The 24999-nt window shown below is 35.9% G+C and overlaps 1 protein-coding gene across 1 annotated transcript in view; it reads left to right on the forward strand.

Annotated features, from left to right (window-relative positions):
- LOC142335253 (tubulin epsilon chain-like) overlaps positions 1-24999 on the forward strand; it is a 50636-nt gene that overhangs the window by 17641 nt on the left and 7996 nt on the right. Inside the window, exons 4-6 of the mRNA XM_075383674.1 lie at positions 2708-3000; positions 19423-19625; positions 22337-22494. Coding sequence (XP_075239789.1) covers positions 2708-3000; positions 19423-19625; positions 22337-22494 — 654 coding nt within the window. The remainder of the gene's footprint in view (positions 1-2707; positions 3001-19422; positions 19626-22336; positions 22495-24999) is intronic.

A 24999-nucleotide genomic window follows, 5' to 3' on the forward strand; every position in this document is an offset into this window, starting at 1 on the left:
TCATAAGTTTTCTTGAGCTATATCAGGAAGTGAAAAAGAATATTCAGGGTACAGTAAAAGGTATCTGTATTTCTAAGCAACTTGTTTTTACCTGGATTCCGATATTGATTTGGATATCGCATTGAAGTTGAGACCATACGGTGGCCTCATTGGTATTGACAGTTCTACACTTGACAAATATCTCAAATCTGACAAAATTTTAAGATTGCACGCTGATCTCCATGACGCTTTCGGTCTTTTCTTTGAACACAGCGTAAAAGGACCAGGTTATTCTTACGTCTTGCCCTGTCCAGTCACAAATCAGTATCTTGGTAACGTGACAGGCATAGCGTTCTGTCTCTATGTGAAAACGTTTAAGTGAAATTTGTTCAGTTTATTGGAATGTTGAATTTACGACGTTGTTCTTGATATTAAAGGCTTTCGACATAAAAAATCGGATTTCATGATCAAAGAGCTTTCTGTGTGTGCTCATAATTACAGCGATACAGTTTCTTTCCTAACCCCTCCCCCAATTTCATTCAATATACTTTCCTTAAATGAACAAAGGTCTTACCAGTGGGTTTCACAATTTCTTCATGGTTTGGCGTGGGAGAGCGGAGATTACCCCTATTACTTTTTGCAGCAAATTTTTCAAAGCATCGAAATTTGTTTTACCTTTGCTGAATTTCATGCAAAAGGAACTGAAAAACGGACACTTTGAAGAAGTTACTCCAAAGAAACGTTATCAATTTCGAGACGTTGTCATGTCTAAAGGTTAAAAGCCTAAAATTATTGCGCGACATAGCAATTTGTGATTTACATGCGGTAAGTTGTCCCAAACGGCAAAGAAGCAGACACTCTGCTACTAAGAAGGCCAATTTATTTTTACAGTGGCTTGCGAATAAATCGTCGTTTGGAAAAATCTACTCCATCTCTCCTTCAAGTGAATTTTAATCCAAATTTGACAGTTTACAGTTACATAACGGCTGAAGACCAGCTAACCGTTACATTTGTTAAAGAAGAGAAAGTTGATACTCGTGGTCAAACTGTGCTAAGGAAGCAACAAGTTACCTGTACTGATTCTGAAAGAGACACTGAAAAATTATTTTTCCCTCTTAGAGTTTGTCAAATTAAATAGCATCGCTTGACCTCTCCGAACCCGCCCCACTCCGCTCAGCCCCCTAATGCTAGCATCCCTAAGCCCCAACTGTCTACTGTCAACGCCAACAGGTTTCAGGTCATTTGAGAGCATTTTTCTCAACGTTGGTTTGTTAGTTTTTGTTTTTAGATACATATTGCAGTTGTTCGTTGAGTTTTCTATTGATGCGATCATGTAAGACGACATTTTGAAAATATGAAAATTTAATGTGGAGAAAAAGCAGCACTATGAGGAATTTATAAAAAAGTCAGTGAGACGTCAAATTAGATTAGCGATCTTAGTCACGCTGAAGTAGTAAAGGGAGCGAAATCGTCTTGGTTTGAAGCGTGATTTTTGTCAAGCTATCTTTAAAGTTGGGAGTTTGGTGTTACAATAAAATTTCAATATTTGAGATGGTATTGTTTTTTCACGTGCGTGAAGATCTCATTGTTTACCTAAAAGGCGTAATTGAAGCTAACTAATGGTTCCAAATCAACGCTGGGGCTTTTTTTTACTTTGCTGCTATTTGTTGAACGAATTTTAATGAGCTTTTGAGATTTGTAAGTGGTTTTTTAACCATTTTGAGTTCATAGCTGTAGCTTTCTATGATTTATACGCCGTTTCGAGTTTTTCTAATACTTAGTATTATTATTGATGGGTCACCTCGTTTGATAATGAAGATGTAGTTGATCAAAATAATAATTCTTTCAATCCGTAGCAATCTTTTTGTCAGCTGACCCTTTTTGTTTTCAGTATTTCTGATAGTGTTTTGGGTTATGGTTTTTTTTGTCTTGAGTTTTTGTCTGATTGATGAAAACTTCCATCGGTTGCTGGTGAGCGATAAGTGAATCCAAATAGTGATTTGAGTTCATATCAATCGTTTTGTGATTTTGACACTTCTGTTCAGAAAACAAAAATTGGTTGTTAAGTCTTGTTGGTGCTTGTTGTTTTCCTTGTATTCCTATTGCTTATTCTCAAAAATAACCTTTTTCAGTGCCTTGATACTGTCAATTTAATGGTTCCAACTTTTAGCTAACATTTTCATTGACTGAGCTTGTCCCTTTTTCAGCCATGAGAACTGCTAAGAGTTTTTTTTTAACTTCTGAAGCTTCATGGTATGCTGTGGTTAGTGGTTTTGGATGCAGTTTTGTTTACTTTGCCGCAACTCGCTCTCCTTAATATTCAAGTGTGTCAACAGCCAATTTTTTCTGCCAATTTTTTTAGAATTGTTTTAATCGCCATGTATGACAGTGGGGTAATCGCTATTTTCCACGAAGTTTGTCACGACCGTCACCGTTCTCTTGTCGGTATTCAGTTCTCTGGGCTTCCATTTATCTTAGAAAGTCTCCAGAGTTTCGAATGATGAAAGGCGTTTTTGTTTAGGGCTACCTCATTTCCTTGTGTCTTTCGTGTAAATGGGTCAATGCCGTTTTAAACGTGTCATATTGCCATCGTGTAAATGGGTCATATGTGTGTTTTAAACAAAATTAAGCCGCCTAGTAATAAATTGAAAAGGAAACAAATTCAAAATTAATTCTGTAAATGTAATAATAGTAACGTTTGCTTGTGAATATTAAGTTTACTCTTTAGGTTTGTGGTGCCTGTGTACCCCTCAATTGACCAAGATGACGTCATAACCTCTCCTTACAACTCAGTGCTGGCCATGCATCAGCTGACAGAGCATGCAGATGTCATTCTACCGATTGAGAACATGGCACTCGACAGGCTGGTGAATTCGGTTACGAAGAAACTTACCCAAAGTGGAGACAGTCTTGGTTCCAGTCAGACCTGGGGCGCCAAGGCAATTAGTGCATCCTGTTACTCATCTGCTGGAGAGACAAGTTCCAAAATAAACTCGCAGTCTGCGTTGACTAGAAACACGGGTCAGTGCACTTGAGTCTTCGGTGCGTAGAAGAAACTGTGTATAAAAATACAGAAGCATTGATGTGGAGTCACCAGGATTTGTTAGCATGTTCCTGAAGAGTGTGGGTAGATAGAGCCATTGAGCCTCGGAATGAATAAAAAAAGAAAAACTGAATTACCTGAGTATTTACAGACTAGTGTAAACTTCAAGGCAGTGTATTTTACAGGCATAATGTTACATGATTAATTATTACAATAGTACAAAAATCGTATATTTCAAAAAAGATAGAGTAAGTTTTCAATCATCAAGTATAGAGAGAAATCACGCTTTCAATAATTACCAATGCGAACAAATCCAAACTTTATTTAATAATTATTGCTTTTCAGAAGTCACGAAAGTTTGAAGTCACGCCATGATACCTTACCAAAATTATAAGTTTTATAGTTAGCAAAAAAACTGTTTAAGAAAAAATCTCTTAGATTTCTTTTGAATGTAGCGTAATTACATGGGGGAGAACAAAAGATTTTTAGGTAACTTGTTAATAGCCACCCTCATCTTCTCAGCCGTCTATTATAATGCTCCTATTTTTTTTTACTTCGTCGAACCTTTTTTTTGTTTCGCTTTACCTCATTTTGCCGCTTTTTCGACATTTTGCGTGAAATCTTTTTGACTTCTCTAGGCTAGTTTCACTCTTCTGTCATTCTGCTCAAAGTCTTTTAAACAGCAGCTGCTCAGCAAAGCAATTCAAAATGAAGAGTCAGTATAAATAATCGAAGTCAGAAATAGAAACGGGATAAACGCATAAAGCCCATTTTTAGATGCCCGGTACTTGAACTTTGTTCGCATAAGTTTTAGTTACTATCTATGATTCTTATTGGTATTGATACTAGACCCTGTAGCCTTTCACTGAGAGACAGGAGTATGTTCAACTACGAAATAACATCAAAATAAATCGCACCTAGAGATGTTTTTGTACAAAAATCAATTTTTGTTGATATTTTCTATTCTTTCAATCCCAATAGAGTTATGGGAATCAACGGCAGCTATTTTCCGGCAATCTGCTGGTTATGTTTCAAAACTTCAATACATCTTGCGGTTACGTTTTTATCGTAGTGTTTGCTCCTACTAACTGTTTGATGAAAAAATTTTCCAGTTTTTTGACGTTATAGCAGTCCATTTGGTAGGTAGCGAGAGTCCATTTGGACTATTGAATGCTGATTTTAGATTAGTAATTAAGAGAAAGAGGTAGCAGGTTATTCTGTTAAGCAGGAGGTGAACAGGTAGTATATTCTGCTGCAGCTTTATATCTGTAGATGACTCGAATTTTGAACAATGATAACACGCTTTTACTGCCGAGCTTAACTGTTTTTCTAAGGTAATGATTAAATTGTTATCAACTGTGCTCAAAAGTACGACTGGATAATATAAATGGCTTAGAACTAAAGAATTAATCATAACAGGAAGTGGATTTTTTGGTAAGCAGTCAGGTTATATAAGCATTTAATACTTTGGACCATTTTCGAGAGCAGATTCTTTACCTCTGTTTGATAGTTGAGTTTTTTATCTGTGATTACACCCAGATTTTTCACTTGAGCTGTCTTATCAATTTTCTGTTCTCGAATTTTTAGTGATTTTGGTTGATTCGTTTTTGGCAAATACAATGAATTCAGTTTTATCTGCATTTAATTTAAATGCCAGTGAAGTAAAGTAGTCAAGTATATCTTCTATCGAGTGCTCAAGTGACTTTCTACAAGCATCATGGTGGCAATTTGATGTCAACAGAACAGTATCGTCAGCCTACTGGGTCATTTTACACGTTTTGGTTTTAAATCGTTCACATAACGATTGAATAAAATAGGTCCTAGGATTGTACCTTGAAGGACCCCATGGTTTCATCATTCACAACTACCCTTTGCACCCTACCGCTTAGGAAACTTGATAAAATTTTACTGATGAGTCACTGAATCCAAAACGTTTCAATTTTTTATAGTATAGTATGATTAATTGAATCGAAGGCTCTTGAGAAATCAAGAAAGGCACATGTAGTAAATTAGTTTTCAGTAAACTAATGCGTCTATTGTAGAATTTTCTCCTGAAGCCAAATTGCCTGTTGGTTAATAAACTTTTCGCATGCTAATAATCTTCCATCTGCGCTTTGTAAAGTTTCACAAAATTCTTTGAGAGAGCAGGTGTAATGGAAATTGGTTTGTAGTTGGTTGGATTACATATCTCGCCTTTTTGTACAAGGGAATCAGATTGGCTAACTTTAATTCTGAGGGAAACTTTTCCTCCTTATGGTAAGCATTGAATAGTTCTGTGATTGATCTTGCTAAAACTGCCGAACCATCACTGAAAGCCCATGCTGTCAATGTTGTCGGTCCTAAAGGTTTAGATGGGTTTAGCATTTTGAGGACTTGTAAGGATTCATATTTTGTTATGAAACGAAATGAAAAGTCATTAATTTTTACAACTTGATGGAAACTTTGCTTTAATGGAAGAGGATGTTGAAAAACGTCGCCTAGTTTGCTAAATTTATAATTCAAGAGATTTGCAATTTTTTTGCTCTTATATTTTCACCGAACAAGTTTTTCAAGTTTTTTGAATAGATGCGGCTGTTTTACTGCAATTTTTAACTTCATTTTATTATAATTTAGAGTTGTTCTTGAAAGGAGCAGAAATCATTATAAAATTATGAACTTACGGTGTTTTTTTTCCCAAACTTAATGAATTCACATTCAGTTAAGAGTTTGTCAAGTTTGATTTTTTCTCTCGTTGTCGTGGCGACAAAGTTTTTAGCTAAAGATTAAAGGGCTTTCTCAATGCGCACATAAATCTTTTGTATGGGAGCATGCATTTGTATAGCTTTGGAGAAGAATTTTTCAAACTCAAAAAGTTTTTTCTTTGCATCTTGGTTTGTGTAAAATTCGCGCCAGTTTGAGCATCCTATTGTTTTCTGAAATTCAGTTTTTATTATAGTTCCTTTTGTGAAATATGTTTGATCCGCGCTATTTTTTGTACCAATTACAGTTATAGAAGTAATTAGTTGAGCGAATTGATCACTACTGATCAATGACTCGAAAGTGGCAACTAATAATGTCTTCAGATATTTGTCGGTTATCAGAAAATCTATGAGCCATTTATTGTGGGACGTGATTCTTGTGGGGTCCTCAACATTTATCGGATGGTCAGGTCTTAAAATAGTGTCCAATTTGTTTTTCATTTTTGCAAAAAATAATTCAAATTATAGTCACCCATTAGAATAATTGGCTTGTTTTCAGTAGTTGCTTTGAGCCAAATAGTCTCGATATTCATCAAGCATTCTTTTTTGGGGACAATACGCAATGTTAACCAATGCTTTCTGATTCAGCTATATTTTTAATTCTACCCACAGACTCTCAAAACTCTGAGTTGGCATGTGTAAATATTTTCTGACTTTACCTTGGAACGCTTTTGGAATTAAAAGCAGTACTCCTCCCCCTTTGCCTGTTTCTCGGTCTTTTCTGAAACAATGGAATGAGTTTTTACAAGGAGTATCTGAAAGATCAGAATCCTTGTCACTCAGCCAACTTTCTGTTTTTCCTTGTATACTATTAGTCCCAATATCTGTCATTACAGCCTTAAGTTGTACTATTTTTTTCTATTTGTACTACGAGCATTTAAGTGGAATATTTTAAAGTTGTCAGGTTGTTTTTTTGAGATCTCAAACACGTCTTTATAAGCAGAGAGCGGTCGAGGAGTGACTTTGATGGCTCCAATTGTTGCGAGTTAATGTAGAGCAACTACTGCTTGTATTAGAAAACTGTATACTAGGAAAAGCGTTAGATATACAGTTTCTATCGGGAATTGTTTTTGTTTCCTATTTTTATTAATAATGTTTTCTGCTGATCTGATCAATGTTGCCGTGGGAATAGGATAAGCCACATATGAGCAGATCATCAAAAATACGAGGTGTGACTTCAAATTAAGAGTTGAGTACAAACACATTAAACAAATATGAGAAAACAATGAGATCAAACAGAAACCGGAAGTTAATAGGGGCTATAAAAAATAATGGACCGAGTTTGATAGTAATTACCACTGTACAAATTTGTTGAATAAAAGGAGTTGTTTCTAACAGGCATTTTATACGATTGTGAATGACAATTAGATGACATAGTGTTAACTGCTCCATTGGATGTTTTCAGAAGTTGTTGTAGAAAAATATTTTAAGTAAGGTATGCCTTTACGATAATTCAGATGAACATTATTATGATATATCTGATTGTAGTGCGCAACGCTCTTAGTCACCCGTGATACATTGCAAATGAATACGTTCAACCGAATAATAAAAAACTTTACCAGAAGCATGATCGCTGTACTTGCTCGACAATAAACCATTAAACTGTTCAATTAGCTTGTTTTTGTGAACCATTTTCGAGTTTGTATTTGAGTGGTGGCACTTCGCAAAGAACAAAATTATCAGGTTCAAATTTATCCCTACACTTATCAATTAATTGTTCAATCTCTTGGAAGATCTCGTCAGCACTCTGGTCGTTTTTGAGAATATTGATTCCAATTTTTTTTCCCTATACCTTATATTTTTCCAGAAATATTATTTTTTCCTATGTTGTTGTTTCTCTATATGCGTGAATACCACAATCACTAGGAATAGTTGCATCGCTTTCTAATTTAGCAACAATGCTACTACCCACAACAATATTAATTTGATCTTTCTTGTGTTCAATCGCTTCGAACTCTTACCGTTTCAGCACGAACTCTTACCGTAATCGCTTCGAACTCTTACCGTTTCAGCACGGTGGCGTCGGATGCTTCATCAGCCCATGATGAGGAACCCCTGGTTGTCGTTTTACATCTAATAGTTCTTTTTGATAACGTGATATAACTTTTTCGACAAAGCGTTCTTTTTTGATATAAATCTAAATATAGTTTGTACAAAACTTTTTTCATGGATTGCCAATCTTTAAGAGAGAGTGGCGCAGAGAAGGAATGCGAATGAGAGGGGTGTTCTGATATATCAATTGACATTTTTATTGATTTATGTTGATCAATTTATGTTTTTAGATGTAGAGTCGCAAGATGCGTTTTACGTCGTTAATCTAAAATCATTTTTTATAATAATAGTTAACATAATCAAGAGTAGCTACAACCCTGAGTTACAACTAAGAGTTGTAGTTTGGTGTTTTCCCATTTCTGTGCAAATTTTAATAATTCATACATAATTTTTTTTCGAAAACGTGCCAGTTGTTGAATGTTTGTCAAATATGCAATCAAATTGAGACATGTTGCCACGAATATTTCGAGAAAGGTTCTATAACATGAAACTGAATCTAATGGAAAATTTTTTGGGAGGCCAAGTATGTTGATGTTGGCATTGAGTTGGAGCCCATAGTTTCGAATTGTTTTCTTCGATTAAGGGCTTCTAATTCTACAATTTTGTAAGAGATAGAAAAAATAAAAGTGGTTCTCCTTGTTTTTTTTTGTTTACCGAGTTCTTTATCTATCGACGGGAAAATTCTTGTATCAATTGCTTGTATGGCGATATCTCGATTGAGTACTTCGATTAATTATGAACATCTTTTCATGTGCCAAGTGTGCAGTGACACGTTATATAAACAACATTGTGTTGTTCTTTGCAATTTTTGTCGTTATCTGATAGGAGTTTTGGTCACTTCGAAAAAATTGCTTCTGATAAGTTTTTGGAAGTTATCCGTACGTGTTTATAATAGAATAAATGTAGTCTTTCTGTTATGTTAATCGTTTTGTTGTTATACGTCGTTTATCTAAGTTTTTTAAACATAACAGTGAACCTAACAAAGCGTAGTTAAAATAAACTATTTTTTCTGCCTTTTTTGGGAAAATTTAAATTGTTGAAATTTTTCTGATATCCCAACCTGATGAGTACGGTTTGTTTCTCATTTTTTTTCGTTAACCACATTTTCCATTGATTATTACAGAAACGTTTTACTGTTGTTCCAAAATTAGAGCAAGTTGCTTACTGTTTGTCAATTATGCGAACAATTTGTGGCTTCTTATAACTCATTAACACAAATTATAATTATGTCACTTTCTTTGTTATGTACACCGATATTTCTTTGAGGTCAAGCTTTTTAGGAAAAACACGTTTTGGTTTTAAACCTTGATTAATTCCAAAGAATTATTTTGTAACATAAAATTAAATAACCAGAAGGCGCGTGTTATGAAGTTAACTCTGACTAGATATCGAAAGAAACAAGATAACAGAAAGAGGCAAAGAGCTCTCCTGACTATATTCAGTATCTCGAACTTGTCATTATGGAGTTTCTTCAGAGCACAAAGAACTGCTTACTGAACGCCTCGCACCATTTTTCCACGCAATAAAGAAGAAAAGGCCCATATGTGTCTTCAATTGTCTAGTAACACAAGTTGTGCACCTGGAAGTTACAGAAGGCCTAACAACTACAGCATGCATGACAGTCATCAGAAGATTTATTGCCAGATATGGACTTCCTGGACTCTTCCTCAGTGACAACGTTCGCAACTGTCTTGGAGCCAGAAAACGGAAACAATCACCCAGGCAGGACAGACTTGTGTTCTTTAGACTTTTCCAGAACAGTCAATTGAATGGCGTCTGATCTCTCTTTCTGCTCTTCACTTCGACTCGAGACCATTAACGGCTTTTTAACTTGACCAACTGTCAGCATACGATTTTCCAAAATCAGCCCTCGAAGAATACCAATCTGTTGGCCTCAAGCTAATAGTTTACCGCTTAAATGTTGTAAACTGCTTTTGGGCTATTGGTAACTTAAAATTAAGCACCCAAAAAGCAAGTGACTTAAATCTGTCTAAGACTACAACGATAACAGAAGGGAACGCCAAAGAGCAGCTCAATCGACCAGTCATTATTTCGCCTTTACCAGGCTTTGGTATTCAAGTATGTAGTTTTTGACATTGAGTTGGAGTCCAGAATTTTTGGAAATTGTTCTTCTAATAAGTTTTTTTAACTATATTAATCAAAGGAAAAATATTTAAAGAAAGAAATTAATTTCTCCTTGTATATCTATATACAGAACTGTTATTGTAGAATCTCCGGGATATGTCGGGAAGTACTTAGAGTGGGCGGATGCAGTGGGCCATTGAAACCCTCAAAGAATAGATCTCAATATAAGTTCTGCATTCATCGGCAGGAAAATCCTGGCATCCATCGCTTGGATGCCGATATCTCGGTTGAGTACTTCGATTAATTATGAACATCTATTCTTATGTGCCAAGTGTGCAGTGACACGTTATACAAACACCATTGTGTTGTTTTTTGCTTTTTTGATTTTTCTGATAGGAGTTCTGGTCATGGAGACAAAATTGCTTCTGATAAGCTTTTGGAAGCTATCTGTACGTGTTTATAATAGAGTAAATGTAGTCTTTCTGTTATGTTAATCATTTTGTCAGTATACGTCGTTTATATATATTTTTTTAACATAATAGTGAAGTTACCGTTAACAAAGCGTAATTAAAACGAACTATTACTGTTCTGCCTTTTTGGGCAATTTTAGATTTTTGAAATTTTTCTGATACTCCAACCTAATGAGTACGGTTTGTTTTTCAATTTTATTCGTAAACATTTTTCATTGGTTATTACAGAAACGTTTTACTCTTGTTCCAAAAATAGAGCAAGTTAGTTACTGTTTGTCTATTATGCAAACAAAATGAAACGTGTTATAACTCAATAACACAAATTATAATTATGTCAATTGCTTTGTTATGTACACCGATATTCCGATATTTCTTTGAGGTCAAGCTTTTTGCAAAAAAAAAACGTTTAAATGTTTTAAACCTTGATTAATTCCACAAATCTCGAATTGTTTTTTAACATAATACCAAAAGGCGCATGGGCGGGTTAACTTATAAATTAAATTGGATTCTGACTAAATATGGGAAAGAGGCAAAGAGAAGCTCTCCTGTCTATATTCATTATCTCGCCCTTGTCATTATGGAGCTCCCTTAGATCACGAAGAACTGCCTATTGAAAGCCTCGCACCATATTTCAACGCAATACAGAAGAAATGGGCCATATGTGTCTTCAGTTGTCCAGTAACACCAGTTGTGAACCTGGAAGTACAGAAGACCTAACAACCGCAGCTTGCATGACAGTCAACAGAAGATTTATTGCGAGATGTGGACATCCTGGACTCTTCCTCAGTGACAACGGTTGCAACTGGCTGGGAGCCATCAAACGGAAACAATGACCCAGGCGGGACAGACTTGTGTTCATTAGACTTTTCCAGAACAGTCAATTGAATGGCGTCTGAACCCTCACTTCGACGTATAAAAATTAATGGACCGAGGTTGATAGTAATTACCAAATAGTGGGAGTTGCTTCTAACAGGCATTTTATACGATTGTGAATGACAATTAGACGACATAGTGTTAACTGCTCCATTGGATGTTTTCAGAAGTTGTTGCAGCAAAATATTTCAAGTAAGGTATGCCTTTACGATAATTCAGATGAAAATTATCATATATCTGATTGTAGTGTGAAACGCTATTATTCGCCCGTGATACATTGCGAATGAGTGCGTTCAATCGAAAAGTAACAAACCTACCTGAAGCATGATCGAGGTACTTGCTCGACAATAAACCAATAAATTCGTCAATTAGCTTGTTTTTGAAAACATTTTCGAGTTTGTTTTTGAGTGGTGGCACTTCGCAAAGAACAAAATTATCAGGTTCAAATTCATCCATATACTTATCAATTAATTGTTGAAACTCTTGGAAGATCTCGTCAGCACTCCTGTCGTTTTTGAGAATATTGTTTATGCCATCTTGTAGAATCAATGTTTTTTTTTCGTTATATTTCTCCCGAATTTTTTTCCTTTGTTGTTGATTCTCTATATGCGTGAATACCACAGTCACTAGGAATAGCTGCATCGCTTTCTAATTTAGCAGCAATGCTACTACCCAAAACAATATTGACTTGATCTTTCTTGTGTTCAGTCGCTTCGAACTCTCTTACCGTTTCAGCAAAAGAGGCCTTTGCTTTTGAAATTTTAACCTGTTCAGGGGTGGCGTCGGATGCTTCATCAGCCCATGACGAGGAACCTCCTGGTTGCCGTTTTACTTCTAATAAGTCTTTTGATAACTTGATATAACTTTTTGGATAAAACGTTCTTTGCTTTCAAGTTTTTGATTTATATCCAAATATGGTTTGTACGAAAATATTTTTTTTTCATGGATTGTCAATCTTTAAGAGGGAGTGGTACAGAGAAGTAATGCGAATGAGACCGGTTTTCTGTTATATCAATTGACATTTTCATGGATTTAGGTTGATGAATTTAATGTTTTTAGATGTTCAGTTTCAAAGGTTTGCTCAAAGTTCAGGCCAAATTCGCAATTTATTTTGATGAAGAAAGCATTTGAAGGTTACTGTTTTAGAACGTTTCAATTCGCGTTTCAAGAAGAGCTCTGAATTGAGTTTTTGCAATTAGTGGAAGGAATTTTGTAGCGTCCAATAATTGGATGATATTTCAGATTGAGTTCTTCGATCATTTCCTGATCGTCTCTCGATTTTGGCAAATGTTCGATGACATGTTATATAAACACCATTGTAATGTTCTTTCGCAATTATTGGGGTTTACTGCGAAAAGTTTTGGTCAACTTGAAGCAATGGTTTCTGTTAAGCGTTTAGAAACTATCCGTTTTTATAACAGTAAGTGCATGCAATTCTGTTTTGTGCGTTTCTTTGTTTGTTGGTAGAGTCGCAAGATACGTTGTACGTCGTTAATCTAAAATCGTTTATCTTGATTAAAGTTAACATAACCAAGAATAGCTACAACCCTGAGTTACAACTAAGAGTTGTAGTTTGGTGTTTTCCCATTTCTCTGCAAATTTTATTAATTTATACATCAATTTTTTTTCGAAAACGTGCCAGTTGTTGAATGTTTGTCAAATATGCAATCAAATTGAGACATGTTGCCACGAATATTTCGAGAAAGGTTCCATGACATGAAACTGAATCTAATGGAAAGTTTTTTGGGAGGCCAAGTATGTTGATGTTGGCATTGAGTTGGAGTCCATAGTTTCGAATTGTTTTCTTCGATTAAGGGCATCTAATTCTAGAGTCTTGTAAGAGTAGAAGAAAAAGATTAAAGTTGTTATCCTTGTTTTTTATATTTTCCGAGTTCTTTATCTATCAATGGGAAAATTCGTGTATCAATTGCTTGTATGGCGATATCTCGATTGAGTACTTCGATTAATTATGTACATCTTTTCATGTGCCAAGTGTGCAGTGACACGTTATATAAACCCACTGTGTTGTTCTTTGCAGTTTTTGGCGTTATATGATGTTTTTTGGTCACGTAGACGAAATTGCTTCTGATAAGCTTTTTGGAAAACTTAAAATCTCGAATTAATTTGTAACATAAAATCAAACAACCAAAAGGAGCTTGGGCGCGTCAACTTATAAAGAAATTTGAATTCTGACTAAACATCGAAAGAAACAAGATAAGGGAAAGTGGCGAATAGAGCTCTCATGTCTATATTCAGTATCTCGCCACTGTCTTTATGTAGCTCCATCAGATCACAAAGAACTGCCTACTGAACGCCTCGCACCATTTTTCAACGCAATAAAGAAGAAATGGCCCATATTTGTCTTCAATTGATCAGTAACACCAGTTGTGACCCTTGAAGTACAGAAGGCCTAACAACCGCAGCTTGCATGACAGGCAACAGAAGATTTATTGCCAGATGTGGACATCCTGGTCTCTTCCTCAGTGACAGCGGCTGCAACTCTCTTGGAGCCAGAAAACGGAAACAATCACCCAGGCGGGACAGACTTGTGTTCTTTAGACTTTTCCAGAACAGTCAATTGAATGGCGTCTGATCTCTCCTTCTGCTCTTCACTTCGACTCGAGACCATTAACGGCCTTTTAACTTGACCAACTGTCAGCATACGTTTTTCCAAAATCATTGGACTAAAATCATTTTCCAAAAGTTTTGGTCACGTCGAAAAAATTGCTTCTGATAAGTTTTTGGAAGTTATCCGTACGTGTTTATAATAGAATAAATGTAGTCTTTCTCTTATGTTAATCGTTTTGTTGTTATACGTCGTTTATCTAAGTTTTTTAAACATAACAGTGAACCTAACAAAGCGTAGTTAAAATAAACTATTTTTTCTGCCTTTTTTGGGCAAATTTAAATTGTTGAAATTTTTCTGATATCCCAACCTGATGAGTACGGTTTGTTTCTCAATTTTTTTCGTTAACCACATTTTCCATTGGTTATTACAGAAACGTTTTACTGTTGTTCCAAAATTAGAGCAAGTTGCTTACTGTTTGTCAATTATGCGAACAATTTGAGGCTTCTTATAACTCATTAACACAAATTATAATTATGTCACTTTCTTTTTATGTACACCGATATTTCTTTGAGGTCTAGCTTTTTAGGAAAAACACGTTTTGGTTTTAAACCTTGATTAATTCCAAAGCTCTCGAATTATTTTTTTTAACATAAAATTAAATAACCAAAAGGCGCGTGTTATGAAGTTAACTCTGACTAGATATCGAAAGAAACAAGATAACAGAAAGAGGCAAAGAGCTCTCCTGACTATATTCAGTATCTCGCACTTGTCATTATGGAGTTTCTTCAGAGCACAAAGAACTGCTTACTGAACGCCTCGCAACATTTTTCCACGCAATAAAGAAGAAAAGGCCCATATGTGTCTTCAATTGTCTAGTAACACAAGTTGTGCACCTGGAAGTTACAGAAGGCCTAACAACTACAGCATGCATGACAGTCATCAGAAGATTTATTGCCAGATATGGACTTCCTGGACTCTTCCTCAGTGACAACGTTTGCAACTGTCTTGGAGCCAGAAAACGGAAACAATCACCCAGGCGGGACAGACTTGTGTTCTTTAGACTTTTCCAGAACAGTCAATTGAATGGCGTCTGAACCCTCCTTCTGCTCTTCACTTCGACTCGAGACCATTAACGGCCTTTTAACTTGACCAACTGTCAGCATACGTTTTTCCAAAATCATTGGACTAAAATCATTTTCCAAAAGTTTTGGTCACGTCGAAAAAATTGCTTCTGATAAGTTTTTGGAAGTTATCCGTACGTGTTTATAATAGAATAAATGTAGTCTTTCTGTTATGTTAATCGTTTTGTTGTTATACGTCGTTTATCTAAGTTTTTTAAACATAACAGTGAACCTAACAAAGCGTAGTTAAAATAAACTATTTTTTCTGCCTTTTTTGGGCAAATTTAAATTGTTGAAATTTTTCTGATATCCCAACCTGATGAGTACGGTCTGTTTCTCAATTTTTTCGTTAACCACATTTTCCATTGGTTATTACAGAAACGTTTTACTGTTGTTCCAAAATTAGAGCAAGTTGCTTACTGTTTGTCAATTATGCGAACAATTTGAGGCTTCTTATAACTCATTAACACAAATTATAATTATGTCATTCTTTTTATGTACACCGATATTTCTTTGAGGTCAAGCTTTTTAGGAAAAACACGTTTTGGTTTTAAACCTTGATTAATTCCAAAGCTCTCGAATTGTTTTTTTTAACATAAAATTAAATAACCAAAAGGCGCGTGTTATGAAGTTAACTCTGACTAGATATCGAAAGAAACAAGATAACAGAAAGAGGCAAAGAGCTCTCCTGACTATATTCAGTATCTCGCACTTGTCATTATGGAGTTTCTTTAGAGCACAAAGAACTGCTTACTGAACGCCTCGCACCATTTTTCCACGCAATAAAGAAGAAAAGGCCCATATGTGTCTTCAATTGTCTAGTAACACAAGTTGTGCACCTGGAAGTTACAGAAGGCCTAACAACTACAGCATGCATGACAGTCATCAGAAGATTTATTGCCAGATATGGACTTCCTGGACTCTTCCTCAGTGACAACGTTTGCAACTGTCTTGGAGCCAGAAAACGGAAACAATCACCCAGGCGGGACAGACTTGTGTTCTTTAGACTTTTCCAGAACAGTCAATTGAATGGCGTCTGAACCCTCCTTCTGCTCTTCATTTCGACTCGAGACCATTAACGGCCTTTTAATTTGACCAACTGTCAGCATACGTTTTTCCAAAATCAGCCCTCGAAGATTACCAATTTGTAGACCTCAAGCTAATAGTTTACAGCATAAATGTTGTTAACTTCTATTGGGCGATTGGTAACATAAAATCAAGCACCCAAAAAGCAAGTGACTTAGACCTGTCTAAGACTACAACGATAGCAGAAGGGAACGCCAAAGAGCAGTCCAGAGTTTTGGAAATTGTTCTTCTAAAAAGTTTTTATGTTGATCAAATGAAAAGTATTTGAATAAGAAATTAATTTCTCCTTGTATATGTAAATACAGAACTGTTTTTGTAGGATCTCCGGAATATGTCGGCAAGTACTTGGAGTGGGCGGATTGAGTGGGCCATTCCTAGCATCCTTTGCTTGGATGGCAATATCTCAGATTGAGTAAGTCGATATTTTGCGAAGATCTTTTATTTGGCAATTGTTCATTAACAGGTTATAAAGAACTTTGTAGTGTTCCGGGCAATTTTTTTAGCGTTATATGCTAGCAGTTTTTGACACGTATGCGCAAATGCTTCTGAAGGCTTCTGGAAGACATTTTTCTCTTTAAATTCCTTTGCTCTCAACGGTTTCGAGGTTCTTTAGTTCGGCGAATGTTAGGTCGGCGAGGTTTAGTTCGGCAAAGCCATTAGGTTAACCTAACGTTCACATGGTCTGATGATATCACGCTCTTTGAATATATCGGTTTCAACTGTCTTTTAGCCAGAGCACGAGAACAGTCAATTGAATGGCGTTTGAACCCCCCTTCTGCTCTTCACTTCGACTCGAGACCATTAACGGCCTTTTAATTTGACCAACTGTCAGCATACGTTTTTCCAAAATCAGCCCCGGAAGATTATCACTTTGTTGGCCTCAAGCTAATAGTTTACCGCATAAATGTTGTAAACTTCTATTGGGCAATTGGTAACATCAATTCAAGCACCCAAAAGCAAGTGACTTAAATCTGACTAAGACTGCAAAGATAACAGAAGGGAACGCCAAAGAGCCGCTCAGCCAACCAGTGTCATTATTTCGCCTTTGCCAGGCTTTCGTATTCAAGTATGTAGTTTTTTTGGCATTGAGTTGGAGTTCAGAGTTTTGGAAGGAAATTGTTTTCTAGAAATTTTTTACCTATGTTAGTCAAAAGAGCAATTTCTGTAGAAATTAATTTCTCCTTGTGTCTGTAAATACAGAACTGTTATTGTAGAATCTTTGGGATTTGTCGGCAAGTACTTGGAGAGGGCGAATGGAGTAGGCCATTGAAACCCCCAAGGAATAGATCTGAATTTAACTTTTGCATTTATCGAGAGGAGAATCCTAGCATTCATTGCTTGGATGACGATATCGCAGATTCAGTACGTGGTTGTTTTCCGAAGATCTCTTGTTATCAGACATTTGTTCATTGACTGGTTATAGAAAGACCAGTGTAATGTTCCCTGCATGTTTAGGCGTTACCTGCTAGCAGTTTTTGATACGTATACACAAATGCTTCTGAAAACTGCTATAAGACATTTTTCTCTAATTTTCTTTGCTCTCATTGGTTTCGAGGTTTTTTTTTATTTCGATAAATATTATGCAAAGCCATTATGTTAACCTAACGTTCACATGGTCTGATGATATCAAGCTGTTTGATGATATCGGTTTCAACTGTCTTGGAGCCAGAATACGAAAACGGAAGCAATCACGCAGGTGGGTCTGAACGCTCCTTCTGCTCCTCACTTCGACGCGAGACCATTGCCGCTTGCAGACGTGATAACGAAAAAGCAGGTCCTCTCATCCCAACCATTTTTGGTTGTTTAAACCATTTCCAACTTTCCAGCTTGTATTTTTAGAGAGAATCCCACCTTTCAGACGAATTGGGCACAGCTTGAAGGAATTTGGAAAAAGGCTTCTGTCAGAGTTCGTCCCTGCGTTCAACACCAGAAAGTGAAGAAAAACCTGAAGCGAAATTGTAAGTCAGCTATATCGCTTGTGTATTTGAAGAGTGGTCTTCACGAGCCTTTTGGACGCCTGACAGGGTTGTTCACCGGGCCTGACAAAGCTGCTCGGTCTTGTGAACTGAAAGCGGCTTTCGGCCTTTTAACTTGACCAACTGTTTGCATACGTTTTTCGAAAATCAGCCCTCGAAGAATACCAATCTGTTGGCCTCAAGCTAATAGTTTACCGCATAGATGTTGTAAACTTCTGTTGAGCAATTGGTAACATAAAATCGAGCACCCAAAAGCAAGTGACTTAAATCTGTCTAAGACTACAACGATAACAGAAGTGAACGCCAAAGAGCAGCTCAATCGACCAGAGTCATGACTTCGCCTTTTCCAAGCTTTGGTATTCAAGAATGTGGTTTTTGGCATTGAGTTGGTGTCCAGAGTTTTGATTATTTCCTCTAATAAATTTTTTTACGAGATTAATTTCTCCTTGTATATGTAAATACATAACTGTTATTATAGATTCGCAGGGATATGTTGGCAAGTACTCGGAGAGGGCGGATGAAGTGGGCCATTGAAACTCTCAAAGAATAGATCTGAATATAATTTTTGCAGATGTCGGCAGGAAAATCCTGGCATCCATTGCTTGGATGACGATTTCTCAGATTGAGTACGTCGATAATTTCCGAAGATCTCTTGTTATGTGGCAATTGTTCGTTCACAGGTTTTATCAAGACCATTGCAGTGTTCTATGCAGCTTTTGGCGTTATCGGCTAGCAGTTTTTGACACGTAGACACAAATGCTTCTGAAGGCTTCTGGAAGACCTTTTTCTCTTTAGATTTCTTTGCTCTCAATGGTTTCGAGTTTTTTAAATCGGCAAAAAGATTTGAGTTTTCAGAAGAAGGCAAAAGACGCACGTGAAAAGAGTTGGGGTCACTTAGCTGGCAACTACTGAAGAAAAGTGCCGTGGCAATTGTTTTTTTTACATCAGATTGCAGTCGTTGCTATTTTTTGAACTCCGCCGAATAAAAATTTGCTTTGCTCTACCTCATTTTGCAGCTTTTTCGACATTTTGAGTGAAATCTTTTTTAATTCTTCAGGCTAGTTTCATTCTGCTCAGCGTTTGCAACTGTAGTTGCTCAGCAAAGCTATCTAAAATGAACGGAGTCATAGAAAATGAAATCAAGAATGGAAACGGGATAAGCCCAATTTTTTATGCCCGCTACTTGAAGTTTGTTCTTATAAGTTAAAGTTACCATCTCTAATGCATATTGGTAAATATACTTCCTCCTGTATCCTCTCATTAATTTACAGGAGTATGTGTAGCAACGAATTGAAATCAAAATAGTTCGCACGCTTAAAAAGTTTTCTTACATCAATCAGTTTTTTCATCTTTTCTGTTCCGTCAATCCCAATCGGGGTTATGGAAATTATTGGCGGGTACTTCATGCATAATCTGCCGGGTATTTTTAGGTTCCCTACAGAAAGAGGAAATGGCTTTTGACGCCATGAACAATCTAGTGGCACACCTGCTTCTAAATTTAACTGCATCCAGTCGCTTCGAGGGTAGCCTCAACGTGGACTTGAATGAGGTCACAATGAATATGGTGCCTTTCCCACGGATGCAGTATCTCACGAGCAGTCAGTGCCCGCTCTATTCTCTAAAAGATCTAAAGGTTTACTCTAAAGGTTTAAACGTTTTTTCAGTTAACTGATAGGCAAGTTTCTGGACCGTCCGGATTGGAAATGAAATTATTCCGCGTACGTGTCATTTGAAAGAATCTATTGCAAGTGGTAGAATCTATCAATAATTTATGGTTGGTGTCAAATGTTTGCTGATTTATTTTGTATATGACTACGTGGAGAGGTTTTCTCTTTGGATTGCCACTGTTTTTCAAAGATCTGATATTGCTATTATTAATAGCAGCCCTCATCTTCTACCGCCATCATCAGCTGAACAAAAGTGAAGAGCGGATCGAAAAGAGAGTGGTTTTTGTTCATACCGCTGTTGTGATAGGAATTGAAAGTTTCAATTAGTTAATATGATTTTAATGCTAATTTCGAGGTTTTTGATCAGTTTTGCTGATTTTGGACTAAATTTAATGATTTTTTACCTGCTTTTTTTTTGTTTTACTGCTTTAAATAGGATTTGAACAGAAGCTTGTTACTTAAGAAATTTTCAGATACCAATTGATTAAAGTTTTGTTGGTATAATTTTTTTCCTAAAGAAAAATGACACAAAAAAAAACAGAAATTTCAAACCATTTTTCTTTTTTTTTTGCAGTTTTTCTTTTTTTTAATCTTTTCTTTTTTTTAATCTTTAAAGTTTTTTATAGCCTATTATGACTTGCTCATTGCTTTGCGAGATTTTCATTGCTCTAATTGCAAAGGAACTTTATTCGGCTTTATATTTTCTTGTACTTTCAAAAAACTCATTAAGTTTTTCTAGTTTTTAATAGCCGCCCTCATCTTCTCAGCCGGCTATTATAGCGCTCCTATTTTTTTTGCTTCGTCGAATTTTTTTCGCTTTACCATTTTGCCGCTTTTTCGACATTTTGCGTGAAATATTTTTGACTTCTGTAGGCTAGTTTCTCTTCTCTCATTCTGCTAAAAGTGAATTTGAACATCAGTAGCTCAGCAAAGCAATTCAAAATGAACCGAGTCAGATTAAAAAATTGAAGTCAGAAATAGAAACGGGATAAACCCATAAAGCCCAATTGTAGATGCCCACTATTTGAATATCGTTCCTATAAGTCTTAGTTACCATCTCTAATGCTTATTGGTATTGATAGTAGCCCCTGTAGCCTCTCTCTAAGAAACAGAAGTACGTTATGTTCAACTACGAAATGCCATCAAAATAAATCGGACTTCAAAATTGTTTTTGTACAGAAATCTTTCTTTTTCAATATCTTCTATTCTTTCAATCCCAATCATGCTTATTGGAATCAACGGCGGCTATTTTCCGGCAATCTGCCGGGTATGGTTTTTAATCAATTTGTGTTCGAATGCCATTTCTACTCTTCCTTATTTTTATGGCATTTGTGGAGGTTCACAATAGTTGTTCTAGTTGTTTAGTCATAATTATGGGCAGTTTTTTCCTTGAGTCGTTTGCGGAATTCTCCCGGCTATGTTTTTTTTTAGAACTGTTCGCACATTTTCATGATTTTTGAAGTCAAATTGGAGTAGTGAATTTGGTCACGCCGAAACAGGAAATGGAGCGAAAAAGCGAGTGTTTTTGCGGCGTGAAATTTTTCCGCTCTAATTTTAAAGTAGAGTGGGAAAACGGTGTTTGAACAAAAATTTGCTTTCTCGCTAGTGGTTTTTTGTTCACATGCGGCATATTCACTTCGATTTTTATTGTTTTTGCGATTTTTTAGATCGGATTTTTTCTAAATGGTTTTCCCAATCCATCCATAGTCCGTTCTAGGTCTAATTTTCTTTTAGTCAATGAAAATTCTCTGAAATGTACGTAATGACTTGTCCTGCTATGTTTTTTTTACTTCATCGAATAAAAAAATGTTTCGCTTTACCTCATTTTGCCGCTTTTTCAACATTTTTCGTGAAATCTTTTTGACTTCTCTAGTTTCTCTCTTCTCCCATTCTGCTAAAAGTGATTTTGAACATCAGTTGCTCAGCAAAGCAATTCAAAATGAACAGAGTCATTATAAAAAATTGAAGTCAGAAATAGAAACGGGATAAACTCATAAAGCCCAATTTTAGATGCCCGCTATTTGAACGTCGATCCTATAAGTCTTAGTTACCATCTCTAATGCTGATTGGTATTGATAGTAGCCCCTGTAGCCTCTCTCTAAGAAACTGAAGTATGTTCAACTACGAAATGCAATCAAAATAAATCGGACTTAAAAAATGTTTTCGTACAAAAGTCTTTTTTTTTCAATATCTTATATTCTTTCAATGCCAATCATGCTTCTTGGAATCAACGGCGGCTATTTTCCGGCATTCTGCCGGGTATGTTTCTTGTGCAAGGAGTTACATCCGTTTCTTGGTTCGTGTAGAAGTCATTCCGGTTACATCCAATGCCTCCCCTTTGCATGATTGCGCTATAATGCGTGAACAAAATGATAGTGATTGAACAATTTCAATCAATATATCAGAAAAGATCAACGACAAATATAATGATAGGTTACGGAAATTTAGTTATGATAAAACGCTAAAAGGGGAAAAGAAAATAACAATGCATCTCGTGGAAACGAATCCACTAGAATGGTACAGTAAATTCGAACTTTGAAACTCAAAAGCGCTCTCTAGCTAGATGATATCATGTTTCGTGGAAACGAGCCAGAGTCCACTGTGATTAATAAAAACGAATGAGCTTTTCAGCTCGTAGAAAAGAGGCGATTGGACAATTTAGTTAAATGTGCTCTAGCTCCCTGCACGGAATTTGGATGCGATGTTCACCAACTCTTTCTCTGCCGAGTACCATCTCCTGGAGGTTGATCCAAAACACGATGTGTACGTGGCGTGTGCTCTTCTTTTGAGAGGTGCAAATGTTACCCTCTCAGATGTAAGAAGAAATATTGACAGGTAGGTTGAAGTTCAGAGTTCGGAAGTTTATTACGCTGCAGTTGGTCTCTTTTAGGACCGAAGATTCTTTCGGCTAATTCATGCAAGCTGGCAATAGGCGCTCACCTACAAATTTCTCTCAATGTGTGCATTAAAACAAGGTTATTTCCAACTAAATTAAAATTAGCTAACGCCAATTTTCAAGACAGGACATAAACTTGATATCACCATTTATCGACCTATTTCGGTCATTTCCGAAAACGAATCCAGCAGCAGATGACGTTGCACATTCAGTTGAAACAATTGAAAACAATGTATACTATAGCCGTTTTATCTCACAAAAGCTTTTAACTTGATTAATAGCTGCCGTCAGCCTCCCAACGGCTATTATTTAGGCGCTCTCCGTTTTACAATCCAAAAAGAATATGGATTGTATTGGTGCGCTGTTTTTATCATCAAAGAATTGGGTTGTATTGGTGCTCTGTCTTTTTTTGTATGTTTTTACACATTTTTCAATGACTTTGACCTTTCAAAACGGGATAAACAGGTAAATCCCAGTGATCGATAAGTTTTATTAGAGGCCCAAAGTTAGCTTGCGTAGTTCTTCAAGTCCTTAGAGTGGTGCAGCTGCTTGGAAAGCCTCAATTCACGTTTAAAAGGTCAATTTTAGTTTTTGAGCCCAAAATGGTGCAACTTTTCACGTTTTTTAATCCTTTTTCTAGTTTTTTTCTTTGATTAGTCTTGAATTGACGTTTTTGAAATTTGATAAAGGTTTTTTGTAAGATTATTTACTTGCTATGTCTATTTTATGATCTATATGTTTTGGTAATCGAAACATAATCACTAAAAATGATAATTTTTTTTAACTTTTTTTGAAAATTTTTCGAAGTTTTCCGGCCTCAAGGGCCATAAAACTCCACGAGGGTTTGAAAATAGGACGATTTATGGTTTTTAATGCCTATGGAAAGGCTTTCATAATTTTAATGTCGCGAATTTAAGGAATTTATTTGATAAAATTTGCTATTTTTTGTTTGCTAAGTTATTTGAAAATAATCAGTATGAAAATATTATCCTTTTTCGTGTCGCATTGGTCAGATAACCTCCTCTAGGGTTTGCTATTATGTTACTGCATATTTGAGATGGGCAATGGAATGTGGTTTAACTTTTTAATATCACGAACTTTTACAATTTTTTCATAAAGTTTCAAATTTTTAACGCTTCTGAAAATTATTCTCATGTTCCTATTTTATCAATCTTTTTGAGCCAATGCAGCATTTTAAGGCTTGAATTTGGGTTAATGGATAGCCTCCGGAGAAAGTGAAATGGTTCTGAAGAAACTATCGTCAAAAATTTTAGCAACATTTCATTTAAAGTTGCAATTGTTTTCTAGTTTTCTGTATTTTTTGTCATTTTTTATTTCAGCAATCTTTACGGACCAATGAAACGTTTTGGAGCTTGAGAATAGGTTACGAGACAGCTCCCAGAGAAGAAATTGGTTTTGATTTTAATATTGCAAAATTATGGAACTTAAATTTTCCAATTTTCACTTTTAATTATTTGTCATATTTCTCGATTTTTGTTGTTTTTATCAGCCAATAAATGTACTTCAAGACCTATGGTTGAGTTAGTGGGTATAATTGATTGGATGATTTTTGTCCTTCAGAGTAAAATACTCAAGAGTTTAAACAGTGATTATATTTTTGTTTAATGGCAGTTGCGAAGCTGTAAGCTGAGCGGAGCTATATTGCGGTGCTTTTTTTTGTTTCGTCTTGTGACATTTTTCGTTTTACATTTGTTCACACAGCAAAGCTGAACAGGTGAAATTTTCCTCTCACTAACAGCGTTTGGGCGCGTGACGTCATTTTTCATGCTCCCTAGCAAATGTTTTAAGTTCATTTGCGTGATTAGATTTTGATCATACGTGACTTTCCTCACTCAATAAAATGGCTTTTGCACTTTAAAACTTAAGTTTAATTTGAATTAGTTTAAGGTCAAAGGAACTCATATGTGCAGTAAGGGTCCTTAAGAAAGCCTTTTGCGGAATTAACTTTTTCAAGCTTTAATAGTTTATCGCTGAATTTTTTTTTACATAGGTTTTTAAATTTTTCAATTTAGATCTGTATTTGTTTCTATCTCTATTATACGGCACGCAAGTTTATTCTTTCGCAGCTATTCCGGCAATCTGCAGCCTATGTTTTTTCATTTTCGTTTTCCAACTTTTGAGGTTGTTTTCTGCAACTTTTGGCTGGTGTTGTTCAACCGATCTGTTGGTCAAGTATAGTAGTTCTAAGTGTTTGATCGTTTGTTTGGATTTTTTTCAAGAATGGTCGTGCTATGTTTTTAAAGATGTTTTCATACATTTTACTGATGACTTTTTAGCTTCTGAAACGGGATAAACTGGTAAAGCTCAGCGGGCATCAAGTTGCAAGAGGCCCTCAGCGAACTTGGCTAGTTTTTAATTCAAGGTGAAAGTCCCTTTTTGAGTTTTTGACCACAATATTGTCCTGTTTTTCTTGCTTTTTTGTC

This window comes from Convolutriloba macropyga, chromosome 2, assembly GCF_964194025.1.
Source record: "Convolutriloba macropyga chromosome 2, txConMacr16.3, whole genome shotgun sequence".
NCBI classification, from domain to species: Eukaryota; Metazoa; Xenacoelomorpha; order Acoela; family Convolutidae; genus Convolutriloba; species Convolutriloba macropyga.